This window comes from Anolis sagrei, chromosome 3 (assembly GCF_037176765.1).
Source record: "Anolis sagrei isolate rAnoSag1 chromosome 3, rAnoSag1.mat, whole genome shotgun sequence".
In the NCBI taxonomy this organism is placed as follows: domain Eukaryota; kingdom Metazoa; phylum Chordata; class Lepidosauria; order Squamata; family Dactyloidae; genus Anolis; species Anolis sagrei.
The window spans coordinates 4653860-4678203 of record NC_090023.1 but is presented as its reverse complement, the minus strand read 5'-3'; the positions used below and the strand labels follow the sequence as shown (position 1 = coordinate 4678203).

The 24344-nt window shown below is 45.1% G+C and overlaps 1 protein-coding gene across 2 annotated transcripts in view; it reads left to right on the top strand.

Moving 5' to 3' along the window:
* Nucleotides 1-24344, top strand: part of INPPL1 (inositol polyphosphate phosphatase like 1) — a 110286-nt gene that overhangs the window by 15926 nt on the left and 70016 nt on the right. Inside the window, exons 1-2 of one of the 2 annotated variants that reach the window (XM_067466430.1) lie at nucleotides 4311-4543; nucleotides 18022-18085. In XM_067466430.1, coding sequence (XP_067322531.1) covers nucleotides 4311-4543; nucleotides 18022-18085 — 297 coding nt within the window. Of the gene's footprint in view, nucleotides 1-4310; nucleotides 4544-18021; nucleotides 18086-24344 lie in introns of those variants that run through there. The other variant, XM_067466429.1, reaches the window with a different exon arrangement.

The window sequence follows — 24344 nt, the reverse complement described above, 5'->3', positions numbered from 1 at the left end:
CAGAATGCTTTTTGATGGCAGGTGAACTATAACTCCAAGTAACTGCAACACCCAAATGTCAGGGTCTATTTTCCCTAAACTCCACCAGTGTTCAAATTTAGGCATAATAAGTATTCGTGCAAAGTTTGGTCCAGATCCATAGTTGTTTGGGTTCTCAGTTCTCTCTGGATGTAGGTGAACTACATCTTCCCTAAATCACTGCCAATTCCTCCCAAACCCCTCCAGTATTTTCTGTTGGTTATGGGTGTTCTCTGTGCCAAGTTTGGTTAAGTTCTGTAATTTGTGGAGGTCACAGTGGTCTGTGGAAGTCAGAGCTGAATCAATTGAAGGTACTGCAAATCCCATCATCCGTTGTCCATACTACCCCAAACATATTGCTTTTGTGATTAATCACTATGCTTTAATTAGATTCAATTTGTAACAATAAAAACACATCCTGCACATCAGTTATTTATGTTATGATTCATAACAGTAGCAAAATTACAGTTCTAAAGTAGCAATGAAAACAATTTTATGGTTGGGGGTCACCATAACACGAGGAACTGTATTTAGGGGTCACGGCTTTAGAAAGGTTGAGAACCACTGCCCTAAATGGTTCCGGCCCAGCTTATCTATCCGAACGCATCTCTTCCTATAGACCCACTAGGAATTTGAGATCATCGGAGGAGGCCCTGCTCTCGATCCCGCCTGCTTTGCAAGCACGTCTGGCAGGGACGAGAGACAGGGCCTTCTCTGTGGTGGCCCCTTGGCTGTGGAACTCCCTGCCTAGGGATATTAGATCAGCCCCCTTCCTCCTGACCTTTCGAAAAAGAGTAAAAACTTGGCTCTTCGAGCAAGCATTAGGAACCTCAGGATAAATAGATAAAACTTGAATGGGAAAATGACCCAGGAACAGCCTAGACGATGGAACGGATGAGGATCTGAACGAGAAGACATAGTTTTTAATTTTACTATTAATTGTCCTTATGTTTAAATGTATTGTGATGTTTCTTTTTCCTTTATCAATGTATGTATTTTATGGCCGTGACAGAATTTGTATTCCTAGGTGCAAAGATGAGTGCAGATGCAGACTGTGGCCAGGAAATCAGAAGACGCTTCCTTCTTGGGAGGAGAGCAATGTCCAGTCTCGATAAAATAGTCAAGAGCAGAGACATCAGACTGGCAACCAAGATCCATTGCCTAGTCAAAGCCATGGTCTTCCCTGTAGTCACCTACGGATGTGAGAGCTGGACCTTCGGGAAGGCTGAGCGAAGGAAGAGAGATGCTTTTGAGCTGTGGTGTTGGAGGAAAGTGCTGAGAGTGCCTTGGACTGCGAGAAGATCCAACCAGTCCATCCTCCAGGAAATAAAGCCCGACTGCTCATTGGAGGGAAGGAGACTAGAGACAAAGTGGAAGCCCTTTGAATGCCACATCATGAGGAGACAGCAAAGCCTAGAGAAGGGAATGATGCTGGGGAAAGCGGAAGGCAAAAGGAAGAGGGGCCGACCAAGGGCAAGATGGATGGATGGCATCCTTGAAGTGACTGGGCTGACCTTGAAGGAGCTGGGGGTGGTGACGGCCGACAGGGAGCTCTGGCATGGGATGGTCCATGAGGTTACGAAGAGTCGGAGACGACTGAACGAATGAACAACATTTTATGGCATCGAATTGTGCCGATTGTGTATGCCGCCCTGAGTTGCCTTTGGGCTGATATGGGCGAGATAGAAATAATGTAAATAAAGCTGGAATGTGTCCAGAGGAGGGCGACACAAAGGATAAAGGGTCTGGAGAACAAGCCCTATGAGGAGCGGCTTAGGGAACTGGGCATGTTTAGCCTGAAGAAGAGAAGGCTGAGAGGAGATATGATAGCCATGTATAAATATGTGAGAGGAAGCCACAGGGAGGAGGGAGCAAGCTTGTTTTCTGCTTCCTTGGAGACTAGGACGCGGAACAATGGCTTCAAACTACAAGAGAGGAGATTCCATCTGAACATTAGGAAGAACTTCCTGACTGTGAGAGCCGTTCAGCAGTGGAACTCTCTGCCCCGGAGTGTGGTGGAGGCTCCTTCTTTGGAAGCTTTTAAGCAGAGGCTGGATGGCCATTTGTCAGGGGTGATTTGAATGCGATATTCCTGCTTCTTGGCAGAATGGGGTTGGACTGGATGGCCCATGAGGTCTCTTCCAACTCTTTGATTCTATGATTCTATGATTCTATGAAATAATAAATAAAACAAATGATGATGATATAATATTTCTCCCAGAGGGTGAGGAATACAAGGCAGTGGTGATATTTAGTTCTTAAAACGTGTCTGGTGTCTGTATAGAAAAAGCCGAACTCTGTGCAAACTCCTGGAGGGCCAGGGGTTTGCACAGAGTTCGTGAATCCCTTTATGCGCTTCCCGGATGAATGCTCATGTGCGGCAGGCAAGCCTTTGCGGCCCACGCTGGGCTTCCTGGGCCTAAAGATAGCCCTGCCTTGGCTCTCTTGGCCGGCGGACCTCTGACGCTGCGCATTTCTCTGTGACTCAGAGGCAGCCCACGGACTGATGCGCAGCCGACATGTCTCTCCCTCTGTGTGTGTGTCTCCTTTCTCCTCCTCCACCAGCAGAAGCAGATGGCAAAACAAACCGCCCCGCCATGCGCTATAAATAGTTCTGGCCAAGAGGAAGAAAAAAGAGAGAGAGGACTTTATGGCCCTCTGCGCATAGGCCAGTGGCGCTGGGGACTTAACCCTTTGTGGGAAGGCAGAGGCTCAAGTGCATCCAGTTATGTGCACTAGTGTATGTGGCCTGCACATGGGACATGCTCCATTTCCACATATTGAGAGGGAGACTCTATTGCACGCATTGGCAAACTTGGGCCCTCCAGGTGTTTTGGACTCCAACTCCCACAATTCCTAACAGCCGGTAGGCTGTTAGGAATTGTGGGAGTTGAAGTCCAAAACACCTGGAGGGCCCAAGTTTGCCCATGCCTGCTCTATCAGAAGGGGTCTCCAGAGGGCATCTAGTCCAACCCCATTCATCCAGGCAGGGGAAGCACAATCAAAGCCTTCCCAATAGATGGCCATCCAACCTCAGTTCAGAAACACTGCCAATATGATGATTCTATTGGAAGGGGCCTCCAGAGGGCATCTAGTCCAACCCCATGCATCCAGGCAGGAAAAGCCTTTGCAATAGAAGACCCTCCAACCCCAGTTCAAAAACACTCCTGAGATGGAGAGACTATTGGAAGGGGTCTCCAGAGGGCATCTAGTCCAACTTCATTCATCCAGGCAGGGTAAGCACAATCAAAACCTTCACAATAGACGGCCATCCAACCTCAGTTCAAAAACACTCCTGAGATGGAGAGACTATAGAAGGGGCCTCCAGAGGGCATCTAATCCAAACCCATTCAACCAGGCAGGGTAAGCACAATCAAAACCTTCCCAATAGACGGCCATCCAACCTCAGTTCTAAAACACTCCTGAGATGGAGAGACTGTTGGAAGAGGCCTCCAGATGGCATCTAGTCCAACCCCATTCAGGCAGGACAAGCACAATCAAAGCCTTCACAATAGATTGCCATCCATCCTCAGTTCAAAAACTCTCTTGAGATGGAGACTCTATGGAAGGGTCTGTAGAGGGCATCTAGTCCAACCCCATTCATTCAGGCAGGGAAAGTACAATCAAAACCTTCCCAATAGACGGCCATCCAACCTCAGTTCAAAAACACTCCTGAGATGGAGAAACTATTGGAAGGGGCTTTCAGAGAGCATCTAGTCCAACTTCACTCCTGAGGTGGAGAGACTATTGGAAGGGGCCTCCAGAGGGCATCTAGTCCAACCCCATTCATCCAGGCAGGGAAAGTACAATCAAAACCTTCCCAATAGATGGCCATCCAACCTCAGTTCAAAAACACTCCTGAGATGGAGAGACTATTGGAAGGGGCCTCCAAAGAGCATCTAGTCCAACCCCATTCATCCAGGGAGGGTAAGCAGAATCAAAACCTTCGCAATAGATGGCCATCCAACCTCAGTTCTAAAACACTTCAGAGGGCATCTAGTCCAATCCTCTTCAGCCAGGCAAGAAAAGCACAATCAAAGTCCTCCCAATAGATGGCAATCCAGCTTCTGTTAAAATCCTCATGAGAAGGAGACTCTATTGGAAGAGGCCTCCAGATGGCATCTAGTCCAACCCCATTCAGGCAGGGCAAACACAATCAAAGCCTTCGCAATAGACGGTCATTCGACCTCATGTTAGGAACTGTGGGAGTCAGAGTCCAAAACACCTGGAGGGCCGAAGTTTGGTTTCACCTCTGATTTGCTATCAAAATTGAATTTCTATGTCACGAAAGGATGCAAGTTTCCAACATGGGAAGTTTGGAATGGGGAAAAGAGCCTGCGGGGACTGGCATATTTGGAATACTTCTTACACCAACTGTGGCTGCTCCTTTTTTGCGTGCGCTTTCATGGGTCCAAACCCACTTCTTTGGATGTGGGTTGGAACGATATCAAAGGCCTCGTCCGGACTTTAGAGCACACGTGTTTATACAGCGGTGGGAGAGACTGCAAGAGGATCCCCGAAAGAGGCAGGCCGTGCCCCTTGGTTTTCAGGGTTTTTCATACTCTTAATGTTTAATTCTATTTTAATGTTTGTTATACTATTTTTAGGTTTTAATTGATATTGGGTCGGCTCTGTTTTGAGCTGCTTCGGGTCTCTTTTTTTGGAGAGGAGAAAAGCAAAGAGAAAATATAATAGTAGCAAGACTTCCAGATCATTTAAAGCTGTTTTGGGAAAACAATACCACTGGCAATTAAAGGTGCAGTGGTATTGGGGAGGGATGGGGCCTGTCTTATTTCCCTTGGAAGGGCGTTCCAGAGGCAGGGGGCCACCACCGAGAAGGCCCTGTCTCTCATCCCCACCAACCAAGCTTGAGATGGTAGTGGGACCGAGAGGAGCCCCCCCCCCCCCCGAAGATCTTAGAGCTCGGGCCGGTTCATAGAAGGAGATGCAATTGCAGAGATAAGTGGGGCCCAAACCGTTTAGGGCTTTATAGGTCATGACGTATATCTTGAATTTGGCTCGGCAACTCATCGGCAGCCAATGAAGCTGTTTTAATAGGGGCCATCTGTCAGGAGGGCTTTGATAGTATCTTCCTGTCTGGCAGAATGAGGTTGGACTAGATGGCCTTTGGAGGACCCCTTTTGACTCTTAAGATTCTATTACTATTATTATTATCATTAAGCAGAGGCTGGATGACCATCTGTCAGGAGAGCTTGGATGGTGTCTTCCTGCCTGGCAGAAGGGGGCTTGAATGCATGGCCTTTGGAGGACCCCTTCCACCTCTAGGATTATATTATTATCATTATCATTATATTATTATTATTATTATTATTATTATTATTATTATTTAGCAGGGGCTGGATGGCCATCTGTCGGGAAGGCTTGCTGTCTGGCAGAACGAGGTTGGACTGGATGACTTTTGGAGGATCCCTTCTGACTCTAGGATTCCATTATTATCATATTATTATTATTATTATTATTATTATTATTATTATTATTTAGCAGGGGCTGGATGGCCATCTGTCAGGAAGGCTTGCTGCCTGGCAGAACAAGGTTGGACTGGATGACCTTTGGAGGACCCCTTCTGACTCTAGGATTCTTCTATTATTATTATTATTATTATTATTATTATTATTAAGCAGAAGCAGCATGGCCATCTATCAGGAGGGTTTGGGCGGTGTCTTCCCGTCAGGTGGAACGAGGTTGGACTGGATGACCTTTGGGGTTCCCTTCCAACTCGGACTCTCAGAATGAAGTGCAGGACCCAAAATAGCCGCAGCCTCCCTGGCGCAGGCCCTAATCTTTAGGGCTCCCTCTCTCTGGGGAAGGGGTGCAATAAATAGACCGGCACCATGGACGCTGGTGTCCGGCCAGCCGGCCGGCTGTCTGGGGTCACTCTTGGGAATGCCACCGCCGGACGCACAAAGGCCCTTTGTCCATCCGCTCAGCTGTTGGGAGGGATGCCTTCTGCAAGGGTGGCCCTGTCTGCCCAGGAGGATTAGCCGCCGCTGCCGTAATGCAAGCCTCAAAGGGAATTCGAACCCATGCCTTTCAGAGTTACAATGCTTAAATCTTATGCTCTATGGGCTTTCAAGAATGGCAAAAGTTGGGGTCAGACTGGATGATCTTTGGGAGACCCTTAAAACTCTAGTGGAATATTGTACCGATTGGGTAATCTCCTTCTCTGGAGGTCTTTGAACAAGGGTTGGGTGGCCATCTGCCTTGAAGGCTTGGGTGGTGTCTCTTGCCTGGCAGAAAGGGGCTGGACTAGATGACCTTTGGGGATCCCATTTCTAGATTGACTTTGTATTTGGTTGAATCTCCTTCTTGTGAGGTCCTTGAACAGAGGATGGATGGCCATCTGCCTTGAAGGCTTGGGTGGTGTCTCTTGCCTGGCAGAAAGGGGCTGGACTAGATGACATTTGGGGATCCCATTTCTAGATTGACTTTGTATTTGGTTGAATCTCCTTCTTGTGAGGTCCTTGAACAGAGGTTGGATGGCCATCTGTCTTGAAGGCTTGGGTGGTGTCTTCCTGCCTGGCAGAAAGGGGCTGGACTAGATGACCTTTGGGGATCCCAATTCTAGATTGACTTTGTATTTGGTTGAATCTCCTTCTTGTGAGGTCCCGGAACAGAGGCTGGATGGCCATCTGCCTTGAAGGTTTGGATGGTGTCTTCCTGCCTGGCAGAAAGGGGCTGGACTAGATGACCTTTGGGGATCCCAATTCTAGATTGACTTTGTATTTGGTTGAATCTCCTTCTTGTGAGGTCCCTGAACAGAGGCTGGATGGCCATCTGCCTTGAAGGCTTGGGTAGTGTCTTCCTGCCTGGCAGAAAGGGGCTGGACTAGATGACCTTTGGGGATCCCTTCCAATTCTATATAAACCAATTCTATATAAATCATCCTATATAAACCAGTGTCTGAACCCAAGGGGCAGCTGGGCTTTCCACAGAAGTTGAGGAAGCAGGAACCCATTTTGTTTCCTTCTGCTTCAGGGTAAGCTTTGTTTGAATTTAACAGCTTTCAGGGCTGCTTTCTTTGAGAGGCGGGGCTTCCTGAGTTTAAAAAATAACTGCTGAGAGGCGGGGCTTCCTGGTTATCCTATATAAACCAGTGTCTGAACCCAAGGGGCAGCTGGGCTTTCCACAGAAGTTGAGGAAGCAGGAACCCATTTTGTTTCCTTCTGCTTCAGGGTAAGCTTTGTTTGAATTTAACAGCTTTCAGGGCTGCTTTCTTTGAGAGGCGGGGCTTCCTGAGTTTAAAAAATAACACTCAGTAACCTATACTTTCACCCCTGCATACAGACAACAACATCAAACACACACCAAGAGCATTAGCAACCTCCAGATGGAACAAACACGAAAACTTCCCATCTCATGCACTAGCTGTGGCATGTTCAGCTTTTTCACACTACAATTACTCAATTACATCTGCCCCAAGTGTAAACAGATCACTCGCATGGAACACAGGATTCGACAACTCGAGGACCGTATTAAGACCCTTAAGGACATTCAGGAACTTGAGCTCTTCTTAGATACCACACACCACACTGGCCTAGACACGCAGCCCATATCACACCAACATTACGGGGAGGCTCAACAGAACAGCACCTCAGATGTGGACAACCCTCAGGCTTGGAGAAATGTCACCCTTAGAAGGACACATAGGACCCAGAAGCCTCCTCAGAATACCTCTGCTCAGCTGCAGTTACACAATAGATTCCAAATTCTCACACAACTAGCACCTGACCAAGAAACACAACATATTGGGGAAGACCAGAATGGCTTAGATACTGATCAGTGGCTCATCCTTGATCAGTGTGCGGGGGACAGCCCTGACTGGGACAACACTTTACAACATTCACACTTGCACAATCCTGCAGGTGTACCATCCCCAACCATAGACCAGGAGCAACAGGAACACATACAGGAGAACCATAGGCTCTCGGACGAATCTCAATGGATTGTCCTTGACGAATGCACCGGGGATGTCGAGGAGGAGGACAACACTTTTCACCTACACAATTCACACCAACAGGATCACTTTTCTGGAGACCTACACACTACATTGCACAAAAGGGGCGCTGTCATTCCTGAAAGTAAACAGGTCTTGGTAGTAGGCGACTCCCTCCTTAGAGGAACGGAAGCTGTCATTTCCAGACCAGATGGGATGGCTCGAGAAATATGCTGCCTACCGGGGGCAAAAATACACCATATCACTCAGAGGCTCACCAGGCTCCTCAAGCCCTATCACCGTCCTCCCCTCATGTTGATTCATGTAGGAACCAATGATACTGCAAGGCATACGTTTCAAAAGATCACAAATGATTTTCGAGCTCTAGGAGCAATGCTAAAAGAATGTAATGTACAGGTGGTCTTTTCATCCCTCCTCCCTGTTGTAAGACACGGACCCACAAGAGCCAGAAAAATAGTACAGGTCAATGACTGGCTTAGAAAACGGTGTCAGGAGGAACGCTTTGGCTTCCTCGACCATGGCCTGCTATTCCAGGAGGATGGCCTACTGGCAAGGGATGGGGTGCATCTCACACAAGTAGGAAAACACTTTTTTGCTCACAGACTCGCAAACCTCATTAGACGCACTTTAAACTAGGTCCACCGGGGGAGGGGGACAACAGCCTTGCGAACACTACTTTACCCATAATGTCTGGGAATCGCCAGAAGGCTAAACGGAGGGCTGCACAAACACAACAAGGACCACGTACCAAAAACACAATAATCCCAATTAAACAGCTCAAGGGAAGATCCCAGGGGCTCACATGTCTTTACACTAATGCACAGAGCATGGGAAATAAACAAGACGAACTCCAACTTCTAGCACAACACCACAAATATGATATCATAGCCATCACTGAAACCTGGTGGGATGACTCCTCTCGCTGGAATGTAGATATCGAGGGGTATAACCTCTTTCACAGAAACCGAACAAAGGGGAGAGGAGGCGGAGTAGCCTTATATGTCAAAAACTCTTATGCTGCACAAGAAATTCAAGACAGCAATCTGGGAAACCAGCTTGAAATCATCTGGATAAGAATCAAGGGAACTGGGACTCAAAAAGATGTCGTTGTAGGCGTCTACTACAGACCCCCAAGCCAGGAGGAAGATCTTGATGAAGTCTTCTGCCAACAGTTGACCAAACAGGCACAGAAAAGAGATGTAGTAGTCATGGGCGATTTCAACTATCCCGATATTTGCTGGAAAACAAACTCGGCCAAGAGTACAAGGTCCAACAAATTCCTCGCTTGCCTTGCAGACAATTTCATGGTCCAGAAGGTAGAAGAGGCAACAAGGGGATTGGCTACTCTTGATCTCATCCTAACAAATGCGGAGGACCTGATAGATGCGGTCGAAGTGGTAGGATCCTTAGGGGCAAGTGACCATGTGCTCCTGCAATTTGAGGTACAAAGGAAGGCCGAAACTAAGACAAGTCAAACCCGCATTTTGGACTTTAGGAGAGCCGATTTCCAAAAAATGAAGGAAACGCTGAGCAGCATTCCGTGGACACAGATACTAAAAGACAAGGGAGCTACGGATGGATGGGAATTTCTCAAGAGTGAAATACTCAAGGCGCAATTGCAAACCGTGCCAACAAAGAGAAAAAATAGGACAAGTGCAAAGAAGCCAGAATGGATGTCCAAAGAACTTCTAACTGTGCTGAGACACAAAAGAGACATGCACAAGAAGTGGAAAAAGGGAGAAATCACCAAAGAAGAATTCAAACAAATAGCCAACACCTGTAGGGAAAAGGTCCGCAAGGCTAAAGCAAAAAACGAGCTCAGACTTGCCAGGGACATTAAAAACAATAAAAAGGGCTTCTATTCTTATGTCAGTAGAAAAAGGAAAAACAAGGAGGCGATAGGACCTCTTCGAGGAGAAGATGGGGCAATGCTGACAGGGGACAGGGAAAAGGCAGAACTACTTAATGCCTTCTTTGCCTCGGTCTTCTCACAAAAAGAGAGTCTTCAACCTCAGCAAGATGGAGTGGATGAGGGATTGGAGGACATCCAACCCCAAATTGGGAAAGAAGTCGTCCAGGAATACCTGGCCGCTCTTAATGAGTTCAAGTCCCCAGGGCCAGATCAACTACACCCCAGAGTATTGAAGGAACTAGCGGAAGTCATTTCGGAACCATTGGCAACCATCTTTGAGAGTTCTTGGAGAACGGGAGAAGTTCCAGCAGATTGGAGGAGGGCCAATGTGGTCCCAATCTTCAAGAAGGGAAAAAAGGACGACCCAAACAACTACCGTCCGGTCAGCCTCACGTCGATACCGGGCAAGATTCTGGAAAAGATTGTTAAGGAAGCGGTCTGCAAACACTTAGAAACAAATGCAGTCATCGCTAATAGTCAACATGGATTTATCAAAAACAAGTCATGCCAGACTCATCTGATCTCTTTCTTCGATAGAGCTACAAGCTGGGTAGATGCGGGGAATGCCGTGGATGGAGCGTACCTGGATTTCAGTAAGGCCTTCGACAAGGTCCCCCATGACCTTCTGGCAAGGAAACTAGTCCAATGTGGTCTAGGCAAAACTACGGTGAGGTGGATCTGTAATTGGTTAAGTGGACGAACACAGAGAGTGCTCACTAATGCTTCCTCTTCATCTTGGAAAGAAGTGACGAGCGGAGTGCCGCAGGGCTCCGTCCTGGGCCCGGTCCTGTTCAACATCTTTATTAATGACTTAGATGAAGGGCTAGAAGGCATGATCATCAAGTTTGCAGACGACACCAAATTGGGAGGGATAGCCAATAGTCCAGAGGACAGGAGCAGAATTCAAAACGATCTTGACAGATTAGAGAGATGGGCCAAAACTAACAAAATGAAGTTCAACAGTGACAAATGCAAGATACTCCACTTTGGCAGAAAAAATGAAATGCAAAGATACAGAATGGGGGACGATGCCTGGCTCGAGAGCAGTACGTGTGAAAAAGATCTTGGAGTCCTCGTGGACAACAAGTTAAACATGAGCCAACAATGTGATGTGGCGGCAAAAAAAGCCAATGGGATTTTGGCCTGCATCAATAGAAGCATAGTGTCTAGATCTAAGGAAGTAATGCTACCCCTCTATTCTGCTTTGGTTAGACCACATCTGGAATATTGTGTCCAATTCTGGGCACCACAATTCAAGAGAGATATTGACAAGCTGGAATGTGTCCAGAGGAGGGCGACTAAAATGATCAAGGGTCTGGAGAACAAGCCCTATGAGGAGCGGCTTAGGGAACTGGGCATGTTTAGCCTGAAGAAGAGAAGGCTGAGAGGAGATATGATAGCCATGTATAAATATGTGAGAGGAAGCCACAGGGAGGAGGGAGCAAGCTTGTTTTCTGCTTCCTTGGAGACTAGGACGCGGAACAATGGCTTCAAACTACAAGAGAGGAGATTCCATCTGAACATTAGGAAGAACTTCCTGACTGTGAGAGCCGTTCAGCAGTGGAACTCTCTGCCCCGGAGTGTGGTGGAGGCTCCTTCTTTGGAAGCTTTTAAGCAGAGGCTGGATGGCCATTTGTCAGGGGTGATTTGAATGCAATATTCCTGCTTCTTGGCAGGGGGTTGGACTGGATGGCCCATGAGGTCTCTTCCAACTCTAGGATTCTATGATTCTATGATTCTATGATTCTATGATTCTAGATTGACTTTGTATTTGGTTGAATCTCCTTCTTGTGAGGTCCCGGAACAGAGGCTGGATGGCCATCTGCCTTGAAGGTTTGGATGGTGTCTTCCTGCCTGGCAGAAAGGGGCTGGACTAGATGACCTTTGGGAATCCCAATTCTAGATTGACTTTGTATTTGGTTGAATCTCCTTCTTGTGAGGTCCTTGAACAGAGGCTGGATGGCCATCTGTCAGGAGGGATTGGGTCTCAAACTGCATTAAATTTACAGTGAAGAGCAGTTGCAGCTACTTGGCCACTTTTTCATCTTTCCCAAAAATAGACTCATTATTATTATTATTATTATTATTATTATATGTAATATTATTATGAAATAATTATAATATAATATAACATAAATATTGTTATTAATATAATAATAATAATAATAATAATAATTATGAAATAATTATAATTATTATTATATGTAATAATAATATTATGAAATAATTATTATATAATATATTAATATAAATATTGTTATTAATATAATAATAATATATGTAATATTATTATGAAATAATTATAATAATATATGTAATAATAATGTTATTAAATAATATAATATAATATATTAATATAAATATTGTTATTAATATAATAATATATGTAATAATATAATTAAATAATAATAATTATTATTATATGTAATATTATTATTATTAAATATATTATAATATAATATATTAATATAAATATTGTTATTAATATAATAATATATGTAATAGTATTATTATTAAATTATTATTATTATTATATGTAATAATATAATTAAATAATTATAATATAATATATTAATATAAATATTATTATTAATATAATAATAATACATATATTATTATTACATATATTATTAAATAATATAATAATTATATGTAATAATAATATTATTAAATAATATAATATAATATATAAATATAAATATTGTTATTAATATAATAATATATGTAATAATATTATTAAATAATAATTATAATAATAATTATATGTAATATTATTATTATTAAATAATTATAATATAATATATTAATATAAATATTGTTATTAATATAATAATATATGTAATAATATTATTAAATAATTATAATATAATATATTAATATAAATATTATTATTAATATAATAATACATATATTATTATTACATATATTATTAAATAATTAAAATAATTATATGTAATAATAATATTATTAAATAATATAATATAATATATTAATATAAATATTGTTATTAATATAATAATATTAATATTAATAATAATAATAATAATAATAATAGACACAACCAGGAAAAAATGAGAGTTAAATGCAGAGCTTGAGTTACTTTTGCAGTCTTCCTTTCCATCCCCAAAACAGGTGGAAAAGTTACTTTTTTCAGGTTCCTATTTTGGATCTGCAGGCAAAAATTTGCATTTGCAATGTGAAATCAGTGCAGTTGGGCACCAACTTTGCAAAAGGGCTTTGCAAAACTACACCTCCCACAATCCCATCGTCTTCAGCCACAGCAATCAAAGTGGGGTCAAACTGCATTCATTCTACAATGTAGACGCACCCTGAAAGTCCGGGAATTCGTCTCAAGGCTTTGTTGTTCCTCCTCCGCGTTGCAAGTTTGTTTGCTTGTGATAAGTTCACCCAAAGGCTACAAAAGCGTGCCTTTTCCCCGACGCGTCCAAAGCCCCATAAAAGCCCTGCCCGGCCCTGTTTCCCAGTAACGCTGGTTTCTGCAAACAATAAAGTAAAATATAGATATGGCAGTAAAATAATCAGGTCCGGGGCACGTGGTGTGGCCTCATAAAAACTCATCCAGATGGTGGTTTCAGTGCTTGATGGGGAGAAGAATAGATAGGAAAGATAGGAATGGGTTGGGCATGAGCATGCCGTGTGATGCTGCGGCAACGAAGGCAAGCTTGGTAGTTGATTAAATGTCCTTTGACCAGTATCTGGCCTCTTGGAGTGCCTCTGGTGTTGCCTCAAGGAGGTCCTCCCTTGTGCATGTGGCAGGGCTCAGGGTGCATTGCAGCAGGTGGTCAGTGGTTTGCTCTTCTCCACACTTGCATGTCGTGGACTCAACTGTGTGGCCCCATTTCTTGAGGTTGGCTCTGCACATCGTAGTGCCAGCCTGTTCAGCGCCTTCCAAGTTGCCCTGTCCTCTGTGTGCCCAGGGGGGAGTCTCTCATTTGGTATCACCCATCTGGATTTGAGCCTGCCACTTTTGGACTCCCGCTTGCTGAGGTGTTCCAGCGAGTATCTCCATAGATCTTAGGAAACTATTTATTGATTTAAGTCATTGACGTGCTTGCTGATACCCAAACAAGGGATGAGCTGGAGATGTCTCTGCCTTGGTCCTGTCACTATTGGCTGCTACTTCCCGACGGATGTCAGGTGGTGCAATACCGGCTAAGCAGTGTAATTTCTCCAGTGGTGTAGGGCGCAGACACCCTGTGATAATGTGGCATGTCTCATTAAGAGCCACATCCACTGTTTGAGCGTGGTGAGATGTGTTCCTCACTGGGCATGCGTACTCAGCAGCAGAGTAGCACAGCGCAAGGGCAGATGTCTTCACTGTGTCTGGTTGTGATCCCCAGGTTGTGCCAGTCAGCTTTCGTATGATGTTGTTTCTAGCACCCACTTTTTGCTTGATGTTCAGGCAGTGCTTCTTGTAAGTCAGAGAACGGTCCAGAGTGACTCCCAGGTATTTGGGTGCGCTTCAATGCTCCAGTGGGATTCCTTCCCAGGTGATCCTCAGGGCTCGGGATGCTTGTCTGTTCTTAAGGTGAAAACACACATGTCTGGGTTTTAGATGGATGTGGGATCAGTTGGTTTTCCCTGTAATAGGCAGTAAGGGCACCTAGAGCTTCGGAGAGCTTCTTTTCAACCATCTCAAAGCTCCCTGCTTGGGTGGTGATGGCACGATCATCAGCATAGATGAGGCTCTCTGTCCCTTCTGGCAGTGGCTGGTCATTTGTGTAGATGTTGAACATGGATGGAGGAAGCACGCTCCCCTGAGGCAGGCCGTTCTTCTGTTTCCGCCATCTGCTTCTCTGGCCCTGGAACTCAACAAAAAAGCTTGTTTTGTAGCAGGTTTCCTATGAGGTGGGTGAGGTGGTCGTCCTTTGTGATACTATACATTTTTCTCAGGAGGAGGCAGCGGTGGTTCACAGTATCATAAGCTGCGGACAGGTCAATGAAGACAGCTATAGTAGAACTATGACTTCCATTATAATATTCTGCAGCAGTTGATATGAGCTTGGTGTGTAATGCTGCAGCAACAAAGGCCAATGCTATTGCGGCCTGCATTGCTAGAAGCATGGCCAAAGGAAGTCATAGTTCTACTATATTCTCCACCAATTGACATGAGCCTGCCATGTGATGCTGCAGCAAAGGTGGTACATTGTTGTTGTTGTTGTTGTTGTTGTTGTTGTTGTACTCCTGTGACCAAAGAAAACACTGAAAGGTTTTGGTGGGCATTGACCTTGAGTTTGGGAGTTGTAGTTCACCTACATCCAGAGAACACTCAAACAATGATGGGCCTGGACCAATCTTGGCATGAATACTCAATATGCGCAAATGTGAATACTGGTGGAGTTTGGGGAAAATAGATCTTGACATTTGGGAGATGTGGTTGCCGGGATTTGTAGTTCACCTACAATCAAAGAGCATTTTGAACTTCACCAAGGATGGAATTGAACCAAACTTGGCACACAGAACTCCAATGATGAAAGAAAATACTGAAAGGTTTTGGAGGGCAGTGACCTTGAGTTTGGGAGTTGTAGTTCACCTACATACAGAGAGCCCTAAAACAATGATGGAGCGGGACCAAACTTGGCATGAATACTCAATATGAGCAAATGTGAACACTGGTGGAGTTTGGGGGAAATAGATCTTGACATTTGGGAGATGTGGTTGCTGGGATTTCTAGTTCACCTACAATCAAAGAGCATTCTGAACGTCACCGACGATAGAATTGGGCCAAACTACCCACACATGACCCACAGAAAGTACTGTGTTTTCTGATGGTCTTTGGTGACCCCTCTGACACCCCCTCGCAACCCTCCCAGGGGTCCCGACCCCCAGGTTGAGAATGTACTAGCTCTCCCATTCTCCCCAACTAGCACTCTCTCCTTTTTCTAATGCTTTTAAATGGTTGCAAGGCCTTTGCATCCAGTGTGCTTTTAGGTTTCTGTGTTTTGTACACAAACACTGCTTTTGAGACTGATGATACTTGCAACATGCCAGGAAAGCAAGCCTTGCCTCCCACTCCCAGGTTGTTGTGTTTTGATTTCAGGTTTGCAAAGAGCAACCAATTCTTTGTCTCTACAATCCACTGGATATGGTCAGCGCTGCATAATTTCTGGGATTTATTTATTTATCGTGTCATAAGCAACCAGACATTTGGATTACATGTTTAACAAAAACAAACAAACAAACAGACAAAACACAGAATTTGCAAGCTTGGTAGTTGATTAGATGTCCTTTGACCAGTATCTGGCCACTTGGAGTGCTTCTGGTGTTGCCGCAAGGAGGTCCTCCCTTGTGCATGTGGCAGGGCTCAGGGTGCATTGCAGCAGGTGGTCTGTGGTTTGCTCCTCTCCACACTCACATTCCGAGGATTCCACTTTCTTGAGGTTGGCTCTGCATCTCGTGGTGCCAGAGCGCAGTCTGTTCAGCGCCTTCCAAGTCGCCCAGTCTTCTGTGTGCCCAGGGGGGAGTCTCTCATCTGGTATCAGCCATTGATTGAGGTTCTGGGTTTAAGCCTGCCACTTTTGGACTCCCGCTTGCTGAGGTGTTCCAGCGAGTGTCTCTGTAGATCTTAGAAAACTATTTGTAGATTTAAGTCGTTGACGTGCTGGCTGATACCCAAACAAGGGATGAGCTGGAGATGTCTCTGCCTTGGTCCTTTCAGTATTGGCTGCCACTTCCCGGCGGATGTCAGGTGGTGCAATATTGGCTAAGCAGTGTAATTTCTCCAGTGGTGTGGGGCACAGACACCCCGTGATATTGCGGCATGTCTCATTAAGAGCCACATCCACTGTTTTAGCGTGGTGAGATGTGTTCCACACTGGGCATGCATACTCAGCAGCAGAGTAGTATAGCGCAAGGGCAGATGTCTTCACTGTATCTGGTTGTGATCCCCAGGTTGTGCCAGTCAGCTTTCGTACGATATTGTTTCTAGCACCCACTTTTTGCTTGATGTTCAGGCAGTGCTTCTTGTAGGTCAGAGCACGGTCCAGAGTGACTCCCAGGGATTTGGGTGCGCTGCAATGCTCCAGTGGGATTCCTTCCCAGGTGATCTTCAAAGCTCGGGATGCTTCTCTGTTCTTGAGATGAAAGGCACATGTCTGTGTTTTTTATGGGTTGGGAATCAGCTGGTTTCCCTGTAATAGGCAGTAAGAGCACCTAGAGCTTTGGAGAGCTTCTGTTCAACCATCTCAAAGCTCCCTGCTTGAGCGGTGATGGCACGATCATCAGCATAGATGAAGCTCTCTGTCCCTTCTGGCAGTGGCTGGTCATTTGTGTAGATGTTGAGCATGGATGGAGCAAGCATGCTTCCCTGAGGCAGGCCGTTCTTCTGTTTCCGCCATCTGCTTCTCTGACCCTGGAACTCAACAAAAAAGCTCCTGTTTTGTAGCAGGTTTCCTATGAGGCGGGTGAGGTGGTCGTCCTTTGTGATACTATACATTTTTCTCAGGAGGAGGCGGTGGTTCACAGTATCATAAGCCACTGACAGGTCTATGAAGACAGCTCCTGTGATCTGCTGCCTTTCAAAGCCACCTTCTATGTGCTGAGTCAGGTTCAGCACTTGCGATGTGCAGCTTTTGCCTTTCCTGAAGCCACACTCACCGGATTTCTGGGATTAAGTCTCATAGGTGTGATGCACCAGCAGATGGTCATCTGTAAGGAGTTCTTGGATTGTGTCTTCCTGCCTGGCAGAATGGGGTTGGACTGGATGACCTCTGGAAAATGTTTTGATCCTGGTTTGAAATTGTTATTGTTGTTTAATTGTGCAATCCTTCCTTTCAAAGTAGTTGTTATAATCGTGAAACTGTGTTGTTTTTGTGGCTGTCACAAACTAGGTTGGGACTTTATGCTGCAAATGGCATCCAAAAGGAGTTTGGATGCCATAAAATAATAGATTTCTAGAGTTCGAAGGGACCCCCAAAGTTTATCCAGTCTGGCCTTCTTCTGCCAAGCCCTCCCAACAGATGGCCATCCAGCTTCAGCTTCATCACCTCCCTTAACTCAACAGGAGGAGAGAGGAAGGAGACTTTGTTTACCTCTGAGAATTTGGACTTTCCATTGGTTTTTAATCCCCTGCTTCTCTTCGTTTAATCTCCCTTAGATACCAGAAGCACGTCCACACTTACCGGATTTTGCCGGATGAAGAGGAATTCCTAGCCGTACAGGTGAGCTCCCTTACCTTTCCCCCATAATATGCTCAGAGGGGTTTTGTTGGGGCTGAGAGAGTGTGACTTCCCCAAAGAGGTCAGGAGTTTTTGTGTGGCTCAAAGGGGTCAGACTGGATGGCCTTTGGGGGTTCTCTTCCAGTTTGCTGTATGAAGGGACCCCCAAAAGCCATCTAGCCCACCCTTTCTGCCAGACAGGAAAAGCACACTCAAACCACCCCTGACAGATGGCCATCCAGCCTCTGTTTAAATGCATCACTAAGGCTTTTGTGTGTGTCTTTGAAGACTGTATCATAGAAAACCTTTTCTTTTGGAATCATCAAAGTCCCAACCCTAGTTGGCTTTGAGCATGAGCTGTGGATGCTGGAAGCTGTTGTCTATTGATTAGTTACATGCATTCCTGTGGATACTGGAAGCTGTGCTCCCAAGGGATACTGGGAGCTGTAGTCCCAAGTCCCAACCACAGTGGCCTACAAGTGTGAGCTGTGGATGGTGGGATCTCTTGCCCATTGATTAGTTGCATACATTCCTGGGGATACTGGGAGCTGTAGTCCCAAGTCCCAACCACAGTGGCCTGCAAGTGTGAGCTGCGGATGTTGGTACCTGTTGTCTATTGATGAGTTGCATGCTTTTGTGGGCATACTGGGAGCTGTAGTCCCAAGTCCCAACCCCAGTTGCCTGCAAGCGTGAGCTGCGGTTGCTGGAACCTGTTACCCACTGATTAGTTCCATATTTTTGTGGGGATATTGGGATCTGGAGTCCTAAGTCCCAACCTCAGTTGCCTACAAGCATTAGCTGCAGATGCTGGGACCTGTAGTCCATTGATTAGTTGCATGCATTCCTGGAGATACTGGGAACTGTGGTCCCAAGTCCCAAACCTAGTTGCCTGCAAGAATGAGCTGTAGATGCTGGTACCTGTAATCCATTGATTAGTTACATGCTTTTTTGGCGATACTGGGAGCTGTGGTCCCAAGTCCCAACCTCAGTTGCCTGCAAGCATGAGCTATGGATGCTGGAACCTGTTACCCACAGATTAGTTCCATGTTTTTGTGGGGATATTGGGATCTGGAGTCCCAAGTCCCAACCTCAGTTGCCTGCAAGCACGATCTATGGATGCTGGGACCTGTTGCCCATTGATTAGTTGCATGCATTCCTGGGGATAGTGAGAACTGTGGTCCCAAGTCCCATGCTGGAACCTGTAGTCCATTGATTTGTTGCATGCATTCCTGAGGATAATGGGAGCTATAGTCCCAAGTCCCTACCCCAGTTGCTGCAAGCATGAGCTGTGGATGCTGGCATCTGCTGTCTATTGATAAGTTGTATGGTATCCTGGGGATACTGGGAGATGTAGTACCAAGTCCCAACCCCAGTTACCAGCAAGCATGAACTGTGGATGCTGGTATCTGTTGTCTGTTGGTTAGTTGTATGGTTTCCCAGGGATACTGGGAGCTGTAGTCCATTACGTAGCATTACTATGGCTTTTCCTCCTCCAGCCAGTGCATGCTAATGACGACACACAAGGCCCCAGTGTTTCCCTGGCAAAAGTGGGTCACAGAGAGAAGCCGGGCGGTGCGTGTGGGACGGGCGATCCTTCCTTCCTTCCTCCTCCTCGTTCCGTCCTTCAGAGAGAGAAAGAACGAAAGAGAGAGAGAGACGGAGAGAGGAGTGTGCCCAGAGGATGCCCACGCATTGCTGCTCTTGGCAGGGGACTCATGCGCCGCTGCCGCATTTGGAGCACAACACTGAGCTCATTGTGCATGTTCCAGTCCTTAGGAAAAGGCCCAGGGAGAGAACGACAGAAAGAACTAAAAAATAGTGAGGAAAGGAAGGAACGAAGAAAGGAAGGAAGGAGGTCTGGCTGCACATTGGAGAGATTCCCCAGTTTTCATGGGCTTCCCAGTATCCGAAACCCTTATAATAGGAAGCAGGTGCCAGATATTACATGGGATGCACCTTATTTGAGGGTCGGAAAGCTTGTCCCTAATAGGATATTAATCTCAGGGATATTAGAAGAACTAATCAGAAGAACAAACTACAAATCACAATATTCCACAGCATTAATATTCCATATATTATATTATATTATATTATATTATATTATATTATATTATATTATGTATAATATATAATTATATATATTATATTCCATATATTATATTATATTATATTATGTATAATATATAATTATATATATTATATTCCATATATTATATTATATTATACTATATTATACTATATTATATATTATACTATATTATATATTATATTATATATTATATTCCATATATTATATTATATTATATTATATAATTATATATATCACATTCTTATTATATTATATTATATTATATTATATTATATATTATATTATTTTATATTATATTATATTTATATATATAATTATATATATTGGATTCCATATATTATATTATATTATATAATTATATATATTATATTCCTATTATATTATATTATATTATATATTATATTATTTTATATTATATTATATTTATATATATAATTATATATATTGGATTCCATATATTATATTATATATTATATATAATTGTATATATTACATTCCATATATTACATTATATATTATAATAAATTATTAATATTCCATGGCAGTTAAAGTGGCATCAAATTGCGTTAATTATTGCACAGTGCAGATGCGCAATAAAGTCTCCATAGTTCGGAAACAACTTGATCATGCATCTGCCTGGGAATGCAGTGGAGCCTCCTTCCTTCTCTATAGACGTTTAAGCACAGGCTAGATGGCCATCTGTTGAGAGGGATTGGATTTTGCCCTGCTTGACTGAAAGGGGTTGGACTAGATGACCTTTGGGGTCCCTTCCCATTCTACTGGAATATAAACCACCTGTGGAGCCTCCTTCTCTGGAGGGTTTAAAGCAAAGGCTGGATGGCCATCTGTTAGGAGGGCTTGGATTGTGTATGACAGATATGGGGTGGACTAGATGGCCTTTGGGGATCTCCAACTCTCAGATTCAGGGTGTGATAGAGGAGAGGTGTTTAAAGCATAGGCTGGATGGCCATCTGCTGAGAGGGATTGGATTGTGTCCTCCTGCTTGACCAAAGGGGGTTGGAACAGATGACCTGGGGGGGGGGGGGGTCCCTTTTCATTATACTGGAATATAGTCCACCTCTGGAGGTCTTTAAGCAAAGGCTAGATGGCCATCTGTTGAGAGGGATTGGATTGTGTCCTCCTGCTTGATCAAAGGGGGTAGGACTAGATGACCTTTGGTGGGTTCCCTTTCCATTATACTGGAATATAGTCCACCTATGGAGCCTCCTTCTCTGGTGGTCTTCAAGCAAAGGCTGGATGGCCATCTGTTGAGAGGGATTGGATGGTGACCTCCAGCTTGACCAAAGGGATAGGACTAGATGATCTTTGGGTCCTCCTGCTTGATTGAAGAGGGTTGGACCAGATGACCTTTGGGGATCCCTTTCCATTATACTGGAGTATACTCCACCTGTGGAGTGTCCTTTTCTGTAGGTCTTTAAGGAGAGGCTGGATGGCCATCTGTTGAGAGGGATTGGATTGTGTCCTTCTGCTTGACCAAAGGGAGTTGGACTAGATGACCTTCCCATTCTATTGGAATATAAACCACCTGTGGAGCCTTCTTCTCTGGATGGCTGGATGGCCATCTGTTGGGAGGGATTAGATGGTGACCTCCTACTTGACCAAAGGGGTAAGACTAGATAATCTTTGGGATCCCTTCCAATTTTACGGGAATATAGACCACCTATGGAGCCTCCTTCTCTGGTGGTCTTCAAGCAAAGGCTGGATGGCCATCTATTGAGAGGGATTGGATTGGGTCTTCCTGCTTGACCAAAGGAGGTTGGACTAGATGGCCTTTGGGGTTCCTCCCAATTCTAATGGAATATAGACCACATGTGGAGCCTCCTTCTCTGGTGGTCTTCAAGCAAAGGCTGGGTGGCCATCTGTTGAGAGGATTGGATTGTGTTCTCCTGCTTGACCAAAGGAGGTTGGACTAGATGGCCTTTGGGGTTCCTCCTAATTCTACTGGAATATAGACCACCTGTGGAGCCTCCTTCTCTGGAGGTCTTTAAGCAAAGGCTGGATGTCCATCTGTTGAGAGGGCTTGGATGGTGACCTGCTTGACCAAAGGGGGTAGGACTAGATGACCTTTGGTGGATTCCCTTTCCATTATACTGGAATATAGTCCACCTATGGAGCCTCTTTCTCTGGAAGTCTTTAAGCAAAGGCTGGATGGCCATCTGTTGAGAGGGATTAGGTTGTGTCCTCCTGCTTGACCAAAGGGGGTTGGACTAGATGACCTTTGGGGGTCCCATTCCATTCTACTGGAACATGAGCCACCTGTGGTAGTCCTTAAGCAAAGGCTGGATGATCATCTGTCAGGAGGACTTGGAGGGTGTGTGGACTAGATGACCTTTAGGGTTCCCTTCCAACGATGGCGTCTCCACGCCCAGTTCCTCCTGCGACAGCTGCCCGGATGGGCTTTGCAGTCAAAGCGGGGATTAAGGGAGGCTTGGCCCGGAAGAGCAGCTGGGAGACAGGTGCCACGCAGGAATCCCCTGCCCACGCAAACGCACAACCACACCAGGCGGAGATGCTTTCCTGACTTCACCAAACGAATCCATATTTAGAGGCAAAAGGGCACAATCCGAGCCCTCCCGACAGATGTCCATCCAGCCTCTGTTTGGAAACCTCCAAAGAAGGAAATCCAGTCCGACCCCATTCTGACAGGAAGCAGGAAAATCACATTCAAAGCACCCCGATAGATAGCCATCCAGCCTCTTTTTCAAAGCCTCCAAAGAAGGAGCCTCCACCACACTCCGGGGCAGAGAGTTCCACTGCTGAACAGCTCTCCCAGTCAGGAAGTTCTTCCTTATGTTCATAGAATCCTAGAGTTGGAAGAGACCTCATGGGCCGTCCAGTCTGACCCCATTCTGCCGAGAAGCAGGACAATCGCATTCAAAGCACCCCTGACAGATGGCCATCCAGCCTCTGTTTAAGAGCCTCCACCACACTCCGGGGCAGAGAGTTCCACTGCTGAACAGCTCTCCCAGTCAGGAAGTTCTTCCTCATGTTCATAGAATCCTAGAGTTGGAAGAGACCTCATGGGCCGTCCAGTCCGACTCCATTCTGCCAAGAAGCAGGACAATCGCATTCAAAGCACCCCCGACAGATGGCCATCCAGCCTCTGTTTAAGAGCCTCCACCACACTCCGGGGCAGAGAGTTCCACTGCTGAACAGCTGTCACAGTCAGGAAGTTCTTCCTCGTGTTCATAGAATCCTAGAGTTGGAAGAGACCTCATGGGACGTCCAGTCCGACTCCATTCTGCCAAGAAGCAGGAAAATCGTATTCAAAACACCCCCGACAGATGGCCATCCAGCCTCTCTTCGAAAGCCTCCAAAGAAGGAGCCTTCACCACACTATGTGGCAGAGAGTTCCACTGCTGAACAGCTCTCACAGTCAGGAAGTTCTTCCTCGTGTTCATAGAATCCTAGAGTTGGAAGAGACCTCATGGCCGTCCAGTCCAACCCCATTCTGCCAAGAAGCAGGACAATCGCATTCAAAACACCCCTAACAGATGGACAATCACATTCAAAGCACCCCTGACAGATGGCCACCCAGCCTTTGTTCAAAAGCCTCCAAAGAAGGAGCCTCCACTACACTCTGTGGCAGAGAGTTCCACTGGTGAACAGCTCTCACAGTCAGGAAGTTCTTCCTCATGTTCAGGTGGAACCAAAATCCATCATAGTCAAGGCTTGATTTAAAAGAAAGTTTTCAAGCTCAAGTCTTAGTTTGTGTGTTTGTTAGTCGCCTTGAGTCCTTATAGGGGGAAAAGGAGGGATAGGAATAACAACAACAGCAGTAGCAGCAGCAACAACAACAACAACAACGGGTTAATTGGTCTGAGTCCCTCTACGGAGATTGAGAAGATTGGGATATAAAAGTTTTAAATAATAATAAATAATACACTGCATAATTATTGCATCTTGGCCTCCCTTGAACGGCCATGACTCCATGTGCTGGAATGATGGGAGATGTAGTTTTGCAAGATTTTGAGCCTTCTCTGCCAAATTGTGTTGGTGCCTCATAAACTACAAATCACAATATTCCACAGCATTGAGCCATGGCAGTTAAAGTGGTGTCAAATTGCAGGGTAGATTCGCAATAGGGTCTCAATTGTTTGGAAACGACTTGAAGGATCATGTCTGCAAAATATATATTATTTACACTAAAAC